Here is a 12,754-nt window from a genome sequence, read left to right as displayed (position 1 = left end):
TGTTGGCACTTTACCTTTCAGGTAAAAAAATGGAGACTCTTTCCTTGACTTTTTGATACAAAACCGTGGACCAATCTCATGTAATTGTTAAGGTTAGCAATCAAAATGCTGTTAACGATGCCTGTAAGACCCCCCCGCGATCTATCCTTGAAGGAGTGCAGTATGCGTCTTTGCAGGACAATGTTCAGCTTTCACATGTAAGCATGTCTCTGGAAGCTGCCTGACTTAAATTTGCCTTTGAGAAATCCATTGTGAGAATCCATTGTGAAACCAAGTTTTGTGTCTTGCCAAGGTCAAAATTTTGAAACGAAAAGATCCCATTTAGCACATTGTTTAAAATTACAATCAGATATTGGTCTTGATCTGAATATCAATATGTTAAATGGATGTCATTCCCAGGGGCTCGGATTTACATCATGCTGATTTTTGTTTTCTGAAGTTACTCTGTAATTTTGCAGATAACAGTAAGTTATTCTTTTTGACATTTTGCAGAGTAGATAATGTGTTCACATGGTTTTGAACAAAACCTGTTTAACCACTTGCTGCCGGGTGGATTTTTCTTGAGCAAGACAAGATTTTCAGTTTTCAAAATTCTTCAAAAATTCATCCTTTTATTTAATGGCCGTTTATACCAAAATGAAGGACTCTTTGGGCACTACTCTAAAGCTGACAGGTAAAATTCATTGACTCCTGAATATTTCAGCCAGGCCTGCAGCCTTGGAAAAAGAGCCCAGATTGTGCGGTGTTACGTAAGATTCTTTTGTTCCCGAAACTGCTGACCTCTTTTCAATAGGGGCCAGATTAGCGTGCAGTGGTACTGTTGGCTCATCGCTGCGGCGGTGGTGATCCGCTCGTTCTAAATGCCTCAAACCGTGGTATACTGTTTCAAAACAAGGCTGGATTATCTCCACTATTGAGAGCAAAAAAATGTCGGTAATGCCCAGCAGCTCATTCTTTTGTGCTGAGCACTGTCTTTTACTATAAGGCCCAACTGTTTTGTCCCAGTTCCGGACTCCCTGGCTCTGCATATAAAGTCTTTGTACTTGAAAATGGGTCTCCTGGCAGGGAGTGGTTAAGGGCATTATTGCAGATGGCTTAATATGGCTATGAACCCAAAAGACATTGTTGCTGCAAAAACACAGCTTCCTGTGCACAGACAAGTCACAGCTTCAGGGAAAACAATTTATTTGTAAATATGCATGAAAAACAAACAAACAAACAAACAAACAAACAATCACCAACATAACTTAGAAACCAAGAGTGTAACATCTTGGTTTGGCAAGTTGGTATGCATCTTTGTCTGTGGGTCAATAGTTGCTTGAGTTGCCGTCCATGTTCATGCAGCCATGTCTGTCGTTTTTAATATTTTCTTGCGAGACGATAAGACGCCATGATTTGGTTGCCTACCGGTAATACTTGCTCTGAACTGATTCTTTTCTTACAAAATTGTATGCCTACATTTGATTGTGTTGGGATGGTGAAGGGGGTTGAGTGAGTTGGAGATGTGGTAATGTCAGTCTTTCAGAGCCTGATCTTGGTGGAACATTCTGATGGCATGGGTGTGTTCAGATATTGTGCCTAATGGCCATGTCTGCCTAGAGCTAGCCCCAGATGCCAAGGCTAGGGAGCTGAGTCGCAAAGAAACTTGCTAAACATTTGCTCAACAAAAAGCTGGCAACCAGGCAAAATGCCATGCCCTGTATGTTGCTTGTAATCAGAGATGGCAAGTTTTTAATACTGGTTTCTGCTTAGCACTTTGTGAAATTAGGCCTGAGTGCTTACTTCATGGAGTTGGCAGAAAAGTTTGGCTAGTCTGAAGCATGTTTTGTGCATGTGCATGGAAACTGCTGTTGTGTCTCTATTTTAACCCACGAGCAACGATAAATTTTGATTGACTGGTGACACTAAGACCATGGCAATCCTGGCTGGTTTGGGAAGTAGCAGGCAGGTTGGTCAATGGCTGTAGAATTAAATGGTTGGTTAAGATTTCTCCTCTGAAGTTGAGCATGTTTTGTACTGTGCATACTGCTAGCAGCTTCTGTGAAATAGACGGAGGTGTTTCCAGTAGGAAGCTACTGAGCATGTCACAAGATCGGGCCTAGGATTTGTAAGCCGGCCAATCATGGGCAACAATGCCCCGCTCTCTCTCTTTTTTTTTTTCATTTTGCAAATTTTTTAAGAGATTCATTTTAATCCAACTCAGGTATGTAATAATACCACAGCATTACTTCCCATGAATTCCACGTACATTGCTAAGTAACGGATGGAAATTCATGACTTTTTGTAGCAGTTGTTACATGTGTCATACTGAAAGTTGGTTTGTCTGTGATGTCTATAGAGGCTTTGCACGGTAGCCATCTTGCAGGGCACTTCATTTCTTCAACAGGGGAATCTCCTTTGTGTATACCCTCTGGAACAAAAGCACTGGTCTGCAAGATGGTAGCCATGCAAACCGTCTGTAAGTTCAAGTTGGTCAAGAGTATTTCCTGGAGCTCATTTCTCTCAGTTTCTATTTGCCAGTTGTCAAGAGATCCATTTGTACATACATTTCTTTCATATTCAGACTGTTTTTGCCATAGAGGACAATACTAGCCATGGTGTTTTTAGGCCTACCTGTCAGTGGATGGGATGAATCTTAAATTATGAGAAAAATGGGAAAGGGGTGATCAGAATACAGCAATGAAAAATAACTGTTGCCCATTGGTGTTCTGGTTCTGGAGTTGAAGTCTTTTACTTAAAAATAATGCCTTTTGAAAAGATTTTGGAGACTGATGACCAGCACAGTAGGGTTTATTGCAACTCCAGTCCATACATTTCGTGAAGAAATAGTGCTTTAAATCCTGAAATGCCCCGGGAATATAATCAATCCTCTGCCATGACATCATTCTTTTAGTTTCACATTTCACAATGTCCATCTGGTCGCACACAACCATAAATTCACATCACTCTTGATAATACAGTGGTAATTTTTCTCTTGAACTGTAGACCATTCAAGTATTGGGTCACTCAGGTGGATAAGCCACCTTATCCAGTCTGAAGTACGTGGATTCAAACTTGGGTTGTTGTGATCCATTGTTTTAGGGCATGGCTATGGTCACTGGTATATTTGGTCACACAAGACAACAAAAGAAAAAACTTAAAATGCAGGATTTGTTTCCAGTTCCTGTGACAGGTCTTGTATTTGAAGGACAAACTTGCAGAAAGCAGACTGCAACACAAACAATGGATTCCCAAGATCTTTTTATTCTGTCGAAGGAAGAACATAATACATGTATATCAACAAAAATAACATTTGAATACCACATATTAGTATATACTATACAGCCACTTCTTAGATTATCATCTTTAAACAGAACACCAAAAAAAAAAAAACCACCCAAAAAACTGTGAGCACATACACCAGCTGTCCCTTGGCACACTGCATAATGAACAATTTAAAATGTAAAATTCAAAGTTTTTAAAAATGAAAAGACTTTAACTCAGCAGCTGTATAGAAAGTGATACCTGGCAAAGAGATTTTGTTCTGATGTGATTATATCCATTTTATTAACTTGGAAATATTAAGGGGATGGTTGAAGAAAATTCCTGAGTTAAAGAAATAAAAATCTCTCACAGAAAACTGCACCAAAATGAGAAAAGGGGAGCATTATATGTATTCTTGCTTTAGCACTCGGAAGATTGGCTTCCAACAAAAATAAAAATGTGGGCAACCATAAAAGAGGAGAAGATGCCGGCTCAACCAAAGAATCAAGTACAAGATATCAGTCTATTTGTCACATTTGGTAGAGAACAGTGGTCATTTTCATAGCACTGTTTAAGCAAAAATTTGTTTAAGCATGAAAAAACCTTGCTAAACAAATCGGGTTACCAGCCAAAACTTCTTGTGATGTATATTGTTTTGGAATGGCATTTACCTGTGTTTTGGTTAGAATGACAATCACAGAGTTTGAGCTGGTAACCTTTGTTTATTAAGCAGGTTTTTTCGCGCCTAAGCAAATTCTGAGCTTAAGCAGCTGTATGAAATTGGCCCCAGCTTTTAAAAAACTCTGGGGATGACTGTGCTATTCATTCAAATATGAAAACATACATCTTGCATACAGAGTGCATAGCTGGACATTAAGTACATTTTATGGCATATTTGCCCTCAAATTATTTTCTAAATTGTATATCATCTTGATCTCATGCTGTCACAAATGACTTCAACACCAAACTTTATATCACAGGAGAACTTTATGATCTGAATTTCAACCAGAAGCAGATGTTTATCACAAATGATCCAGTTTGGTACGTCAAAAAGGCAAAGCCATTCAAGAACAAAGCTCATGATATCACGCCAGCTCGATAGAAAATGCTGATCTCACACCTGCCTACTGCTGTTCTCCAGTGACCTATAATATGCTTCATATTAAGCATGTTGTTGTCTGAACACCGAACTCGATCACAGTAAACTTGCTCACCAAGTCTGCTTTTTGATGTTTACCCCCCTCTCCAGTCAAATGTGGCCCTTAAGCTCAGCTGCAGTACCAACATATACGTGTGAAACCATTTGAAAATAAGCAAAACGAATGCAAATTAAAAATAAACACAAGGACCCAATGCAGAAGTTTTCCTGTGACACACCCGTAACCTTCTCAAGGAACGACTTGAGATACCAACTTAAGAAACACCCCCAAAAGCCAACACGTTAAAGTTTATGTCAGTTCTGGTAAAATATTGCCTCCGGTGGATTTTCCCCAGTGACCAAATTTTAAAAAGCCAGTGCTGCCTCCACTCTTTGCACCAACTGATCCCCCAAAAGAAGCCTTTTCATTAAGCACGGCTGCTAGGCACAGAAACTGAATTCGCACCTCTACCGTATGAATTCGATGTAAGAGAGAGGAATTCAGTTTTACCATGCGATGACACTTTGAACGAACCATATCTGACGTAATGCTGAAAACAGTAACATGACAAATCCTTTGGGGGTACCATGCACCGATTACGTGCTGATGGATGAACCTGAACCAATATATACAACACATAATAGAGCACACAATGGGATAACATGTTCCAGCAGGCTTAGGCACAGTTACGTGTCCTTGCTTTCTGAAATTTTGATTAAAACCCAATATCCCCTAAATCCATAGAAATAATTACATATTAGTGTTTATACACAATGACACCAATACAATGTTTTCAGTTACTAACGCATACACAAATTCGTAACAACTAATGCTATGAACATTCCTTTAAATGACATACATCTTGAAAGCCATGCTGAAATAATTTTTTTCCCCAGCACCAACTGGATTCTCAATGAAAGCCATGTCCAAAAGTAACAGCCACGGCTGGAAATAATACACATATGTGTGTTGCTCCTGGCCACAGTCACTTGATTACGGCACAGCCACATTCTCCATCTGGCCCCAGTCAAAGCAAGTTAAAAATATTTATTGCACACCCAATGGTTAAATATCACGATAATTACCGGAAACTGCACTAAACACCCTAACATAAATTCATCATTAGTAGAAGACTAAACTGCATGCACTGACACCAAGTACTTGTTCAAAATTATTTACAATAAGAAAAAACAGTTTGGGTCAGTAGGAAACAATACTAATATGAATGTGTGCATCGTAAGGCATTAGAATCCAGAACTAAGCAACTGAGCAAATTTTGTTTCATTAATATATTGAATAATTCAAGCCTTAATGCAATCTGAATCACTCCTATGAGGCAGACTAGTTGATGAACAAACTTGACAGTAACAGCCTATAAAATCTGTGGCTGGTAACATTGTCATTCAAATAATCTGAAAGAAGATTGCTTTTCAGTACATTAAAAAAAAAATCACAATATAAAAGGATACAAAAATATACATCTGTCTTTCATACATGGGCTGTATATATCAAAACGTATGTCCACTTACACCAAGCGAACTTAGAGCAAGAAACAATACTGGAAATTGTTGGGCATGGACACAAGAATCTGGAAGCATTAGGCGTTGTGTTTCTCTTTGTAGGCTCAAGTCTGCGGAAGAACTCAAAAAATCATGAACATTTGTTCAGCAAGGCTTTTTATTAAGTAGCTGCCATCACAGCAGGACAACATGCCTTGCTGTTATCGAAATGAAAGTTTTCACACGGAATAACAGATGATACAATGCCTCATTTGGATATAAAGCCACAGATAATTCCCAGGGAGCCAGCTGATGAAAATAACTCTACACTACCCTTCAATTTGAAGCATCTGGGAGGGTTTGGATTAAAACAACTACATCAACAACACTGCAGTACGAGGTATACCGTGATGATTATACATGCAAGTAACTGTCAATTCTATGAGTAACAAACTACACCACAGATACAAGAAAGCCAGCATACACATTATAATCAAATCCTTATGAAAGAGCATAAGTACAAATGCACAAATTAAGGGAATTCATTTAAATATCTATTACGAATCGTCAATTTTAATTTCAAATCGAAAACGCAATTAATTCTAAAATCACAAGGCAAGATCACCGAAGAATTCCTTACCCTGTTAATTCTAAATCAAATGCCAATTTGCATCTTTTTTCTTTAACCACTCCCTGCCGGGGACCCCTTTTTGAGCACGTAGGCTTTATACACAGAGCCGGGGAAACGGAAATAGGACAAAGAGAACTCAGCCTTTAACAAAAGACCGTTCTCGGAACAAAAGAAAAGGCTGCTGGGCATTACCAACATTTTTTCACTCTCAATAGTGGCGATAATCCAGCCTTGTTTGGAAACAGTATACCATGGTTTGGGGCATTTAGAGCGAGTGGATTACCACCGGTGACAAAAGCACTCCACCACCCCAATAATGAGCCACACAGTACCGCTGCATGCTAATCTGTCCCCTACTGAAAAGAGGTCAGCAGCACACTGAGCCAGGTTCGTGAACAAAAGAAAGTTATATAACACCATACAATGTGGGCTCTTTTTACAAGGCTGCAGGCCTGGCTGAAATACTCAGGCGTCAATAGATTTTGTGTGTCAGACTAGAGTGGCCACCAGACTGTAATTCGTGTGGGTGTAAACGTCCATTTATTGAAATGATGAATTTTTGAAGAATTTTGAAAACTGATAATCTTGGAAAAGTCCAGATTATGTGTACTGCATTTTTCAAACCACCCGGCAGCAAGTGGTTAAACATACATTCATTGTCCTTTGCTTTGATTAAACTAAACTTACTTCAAACCTTACACCAACTTCATAACTCACACAAACTTCAAAGTGAAGTTTTTGTGAGAAAATGACAATAGTTAATTGACGATTAAAATTAGAAAACTGTTGTTTTAGGAGAATATAACTACTCTAGTTTAGGCTGATGGCGAATTCATTCTGATCAAGGAAGTTTGTACTCCATAACCACTTATTTACAAAGAACAAATTGAGAACCACATTCACAGAAAACATCATAAAAACCATGCAGGCAGCTTTGCAACATGCCAGACAACAGGTGTAATCAGCTTTTCAACCATGCTCCAAACGCGCTTTGCAACTGTTTGGCAAATGGGAACTTTTTTCTTTTCCTGAAATCCTGGAAAGAAATACATTCCAATACTTGTTTATGGCAAGGCAAATTCTGCATTGACCTGATTTGTACTTCCTGACAACACAGCACACCAAACTGTGACCCTCCCCCTTGAAAACGAGTGACAAGTCATCAGAGTCGCTTTTGAGCGACAGGCCTTCAAAAGAACCTTTCACCGTGCAAATCAATGAGGAACCATCAATATGTTGCACCCATGTAATGTCCATTTTGACACTTTTATCAAGAAAGCAGAATGAGTGACACGGAATGAGTCAAAACGGAGAGCTACGCTTGATCCTTCTAATGCCAAATTACCGAGAAAAAAGGCCTTAAGCTCATTTTCACAGAGTGAGTCACATCATTTTGCCACCTCATACTTCTGTTTAAAAACTTGGGAAAAACTCATGTCCTGAACAAAACTGTCCCCCTGATTCATATTCCATCAATTTCCACCAGGAGTAAGACCATAAAACATGCTTTAAAATGTTTGCACAAATGACCCTAGATTTCATTTAAAATGCAAGTAATTTTTTTTACATATAAAAATGTGACATCTGAAGTCCATAACTAACGGCTCCATTTACACGTGCTTCTAAACTATACATGGTATAAAACATCTTCAAAGACACACTAAAAATTCGAACAATAAATAATTTGTCTTGCTGAATTGAATCCATCATTTCTTCGTTTAACTTTCAAACCACAGAAATCACCTCTGCTTATATATACACTAGTCCAGTGTCTTAGAACTTGAACCTGCTGAATACTTGTTTTCCCATTTTCACAGGACGTTAAGGTTAAAACGTGTCAGAATGGGTAGATCAAGGCTAGAAATGATTGGTTGAGGTCCATCTTTGTAAAAAAATCCCTCTACCCATAATGAAGATGGAGCTTTCAAAAGCAAAGACGAGACACCAGTCTTCAAAAAAGTCCCTTTTGAATTTAGTACAAAACATTGTGCCAAGTGAAAATATGCAATCAGAAAGAGACTATGAGACATGGAAGACCAGTTTATTGATTTCGAATTGGGCATATACGTGTGTTCAGTTATCTACTAAATTCAAGTCCCAACTAGATGTAATTTGAAAATGGTGTACACAAAAAGGAGAATTTATGAAAATACAGGCTCCTCCATTGTGTTCATGTTGGGGCAGTTCCTAAATCATCGACAAGGCACAGAAAGTTGTTGCTTGTTTGAGAAATTAAAAGTTGTTCTGTATTCCATCATTGGAAACTTTCAAAACTAGACATGCTGAATTCTTCACCGTCAAAAAATGCATTCTGCATATATATGTTAGGGTGTACAAATTAAAAATACCAGTAAGATTTCAAAATATGGATATGGAAATCTCTTCTTCACATGGTTGAAAATTTGTCCAGCGATTTGGCCGTCTTCAAAGCGCCAACTTTTTTAGTAGGACTGGCCTGTTGTTTGTTTCCGATGCTGGACGTTCTCTGCGACCCAGCTGTTGCACTGGTACCTCGCAAACCAGCACTGGGGCTCTTGATCTTGCTGCCCCGGCCCGATGAACGCAGAGAGGACAAGCTCCCCCTTGGGGAGGGGCTCTTGTCGGATGCAGATGCGCTGCTCCGGTGCAGCGCCGAGGAGGAGGTGCTGAGCTGTGAGGGCCTCGTCTGGGGGAAGTGGCGGAACTTAGGGATGCGGGAGTTGGGGCTGACCGAACGGCTGCGGGTGGAAGCTTGGGAGGCCCCTGACTGGTGGCTGAGATCACTTAGGGAACTGGCAGTCGACAGAGACGGGGATGGACAAGGGGAGAGGCTGGAGAGTGATGGACTAGGCGACGGACTTGGTGACACTGGCCCCGGGGAAATGGCAGTTTGTGACAGGCTGTGTGGGAAAGGTTGGAATATTGATTACTGATAGAACACACATCAGAAATGCATGTTGCAATTCAATCTGCAAAATCCAACGTCTGAACATAAAATCCAAGATCCACTCAGCAGCAAACTTATTTGCTTAAGCAAAACTGATAGGGCACCAGCAACAGGCAGAATACATACTTTGACATTTTGACTGGTGACCCATTCTTTGCTACATGTAGGCAAATACAGTCTTTGTTTGGCAGTTTTCTGCACTTAACATTTTGGGAGACTTAAGAAGTATCCTAGCACAAAATGAGTGAGGGTTATTAACCATATGCATTAACCAACCATATCACACTGTTAAAATTCATTGCACCACTGGTGGGTATCAGTTAATGACTGCAAGGCTTCTTCAAAACTTGGGGCTCTTGAAGCATGGCGGACACAATAGGAGGGCGCTATTTAAAGTGGGTACATTTGGAGTAGACACAAAAATATTTTACCCAAACCAAATAGCGCCCTCCTATGGTGTCCACCATACCTCAAACAGGCTAATGGGGATGGCAACAATAAAGGAAAACCGCGAACAGCAAATCTTTTCGGAGAAAGAATAACAGTTGAGAGAAATCAGTCTTTTTAGAGAGTTTAGCAAATTGACTGCTTCCTTGACATTCTGAATCAGAAGTACTGGTAGGATCCTTGATTATTCAAGTCAGAAAGGTCAACAGAGAGGTAAAATCATTGATGAAAATCTTTCCATCAAAATGTTGGGCCAAGGAACCAGTCAATTGCTTTGACTCTGCGTCAACATGCTAAGTGAACACACAACATGAATAAAATCTAACACCAGTTTAATTAAAGGCTTAGATTACAGTATGTGAAATGTCTGTACATTAGCCAACTACTAGTACATGTTCAATCCTGGAAGATCTGGAAAGAGAGAATTACGATCTGTCTAAAAGTTCTAACAAAACTGGTCTTCCAACTCTTGGTCCACAAAATGAGAAGCTCACATGAAACTTCTTGCTACAGTCCTCTGTCCAGTCTTATTTTGTTAATTTGGGGGCTGGATTAGGAAAAACAGACTGATATACCTTTAAAGAACATTGGATTTATCAAACCTATATGTACATGCAAGGAGGACAGTTGGGCCAAACAGCTCTTTGGTATCAACTGTCCTTACAACTGAGAGGTCTCACACACAGCAGGTTTTATATCTGTCACAAAACCTGGAACAATAATGATGTCAATTTATCCAGGAACTTGATCAAGATGCCTGACATTATTATCCCTCCTCAATGGGCCCATAAAACATTCCTAAAACCATTTCAGTTCCCTGGGAAGTATAAAGCTCAATGCTGCCATCTCTGGCACAAATGACTACTCAAACAGGACAACCTTCTCTGCCCTCTAAGGTACATGTACCCATTCACATCCCTGGGTGGAGAGAGGAAAGTGGGAGTAAAGCAACTTGCTGAAGGTCCTATCGTGTAACCAGCAGCACTGGACCCTAACCCACTAGGCCACATCCCTTCACGCCCCCACATGATGACTTATCCCAATGGAGACTATACAAATTGGAATGTGAAACCTCTCCACTGTCAGTGCCCATAACTACAGTAAAAAAAACAAAACAAAACATTCACAGTGCGACAAATGTGCAAGGCAGAAAAAGCGGCAAATCAAACGCGATGGGAAATGATCAAAGTGTTGGAAAACACAATTGTGCAGAAAATCAGGGAAAAACCACAACCGTTTATTCCTCCACAAACCTGTATCTCTAACTTCCTGATCCTTTGAAGCTGGGACTAATCATCAGGGAAATAGGACAGCATGAAAAATGGGTTATCAAGGGAAATAGTCGGTAAATTAGCAATTGGAGTTAATGAATGTTAATAAGCAACAAGCTATGTCACCTGGCTGCCATGCTTGATGAATAATGTCTGTTTTCTTCACAATCATTGTTTGTTAACTTTTTAAAAAATGATTAACGAGTAGGAAATGATATGCGTGTATATGAAAAAGAAATGATGGTAACAGTAATGGTTAACATGCAGCAGCCATCTTGGACGTATTATCTAAGCTATGGCAGGCTTAAAAACTGTGGCACAATGTAAGTTTGAGCTCTGTTTGCTTGAGTTAACAAAGTGAATTGTGCTAGAACCAATATGGTCAGGCCAAAGTTTACAAATGTAGGTAGTCATCCTTCGCCGTCAGTTACCACAATGCAACAAAATCCATGATTACATTTCATGAATGAAGTGCGTAAGTTTAATAAGGAAATGAAAATGTCTCCCTGAAATTCTCTAACATGCATGATGTTACGAAGTACAATTTGTATGTAATCGGTCATCACTATGAAGGTATACTTGGCTCAAATCTATAATTCTAGTCTTACAAATGTGACAGTATTGTTAAGAGTAGTCTGTAACCTTCAGTGATTTGGGGTAGAGAACTTAACAAACATTTACTCTCTTTGGAGTTTTTAAATTCCTTTTTGCTTAGTCACTGATTTCGAGGAGAGACTTGGTTCATGTAACAAGGCCCTCACTGTTCTACAATTTCTTTGCCTGTTGCCCCTGAACTATTCAATGTATCCAATTGGTGGCCGCGATTGCAATATCCACTCATGAGGAGTGTAAATCTATTGTTGGGATGTGCTGCACTATGCACATGGCTGTGCTGTATCTCTTTACATGACATGGGGTAAATACCTGGCCCTTTAACACTGAAAATTTCCATGTCAGGACTGAGCGAAGGCACTTCACAATTTTACGTGCCACATGCCCACACAGGTGTACTTGACTCAAGTCACGCCCAATATAAGCTGAACTTTACTCACAGTCTGTTCAAAAAAATGCATTTACACATGAGGTATCAATTCAGCACATATTGCAGTTTGTGTTAATTGCAAGACTTTGCAAATAAACCTGACGACCCTTCAATGGATCGCATAAATAAGACTTCCCTCTACATGCAGATTTTAACATTCAAAATGGCTGCTGCAGCAATATCCCCAGTATCTAATGAACCACAATTTAAGAACCAACACCGAAACAGTATGAGGTTAATGACGAGAGTAAAATAGAGGTAAAATCATAAATCAGACTCACTTTATAAAGCTATAGGTATAGGTTGGGAATCTGTCCAGGGTTCAAAAACATGCGAGTTACAGTTCAAAAGTTTAAACTCAAAACAAATGCATTAAAATAAAAACTACTGTACTCAGCCAAAAAAGGTGAATGCTGCAAAAATTTGAAAACAAACTGATGCTTTTGCTGGCTGCTTGCATTTTACATTTTGTTTGATGCTGTTACGACAATTTTACTGTTTTACATGCAGATTACAAAGCACACTTTAGTATAATTGGCACAGTTTCAAACAACTT

General features: G+C 39.4%; 1 protein-coding gene across 10 annotated transcripts in view; it reads right to left on the bottom strand.

Annotated features, from left to right (window-relative positions):
• Positions 1 to 3,223: 3,223 nt before the first annotated feature.
• LOC110984353 (uncharacterized) overlaps positions 3,224 to 12,754 on the bottom strand; it is a 68,762-nt gene continuing 59,231 nt past the window's right edge. For 8 of the 10 annotated variants that reach the window (XM_087143722.1, XM_087143721.1, XM_087143724.1 and 5 more), the window contains 2 exons: positions 12,480 to 12,509; positions 3,224 to 9,391 (listed from right to left, as the gene is read on the bottom strand). In XM_087143722.1, the coding sequence (XP_086999848.1) occupies positions 8,899 to 9,391; positions 12,480 to 12,509 (523 nt within the window). In that variant the 3' untranslated portion in view covers positions 3,224 to 8,898. Of the gene's footprint in view, positions 9,392 to 11,138; positions 11,175 to 12,479; positions 12,510 to 12,754 lie in introns of all 10 variants that reach the window. The other 2 variants (XM_022244485.2, XM_022244482.2) reach the window with 2 other exon arrangements.

This window comes from Acanthaster planci, linkage group LG12 (genome assembly GCF_054643075.1).
Source record: "Acanthaster planci isolate LZ-2023a linkage group LG12, COTS_SCS, whole genome shotgun sequence".
Taxonomy (NCBI): domain Eukaryota; kingdom Metazoa; phylum Echinodermata; class Asteroidea; order Valvatida; family Acanthasteridae; genus Acanthaster; species Acanthaster planci.
This window is presented reverse-complemented; position numbering and strand designations above follow the sequence as displayed.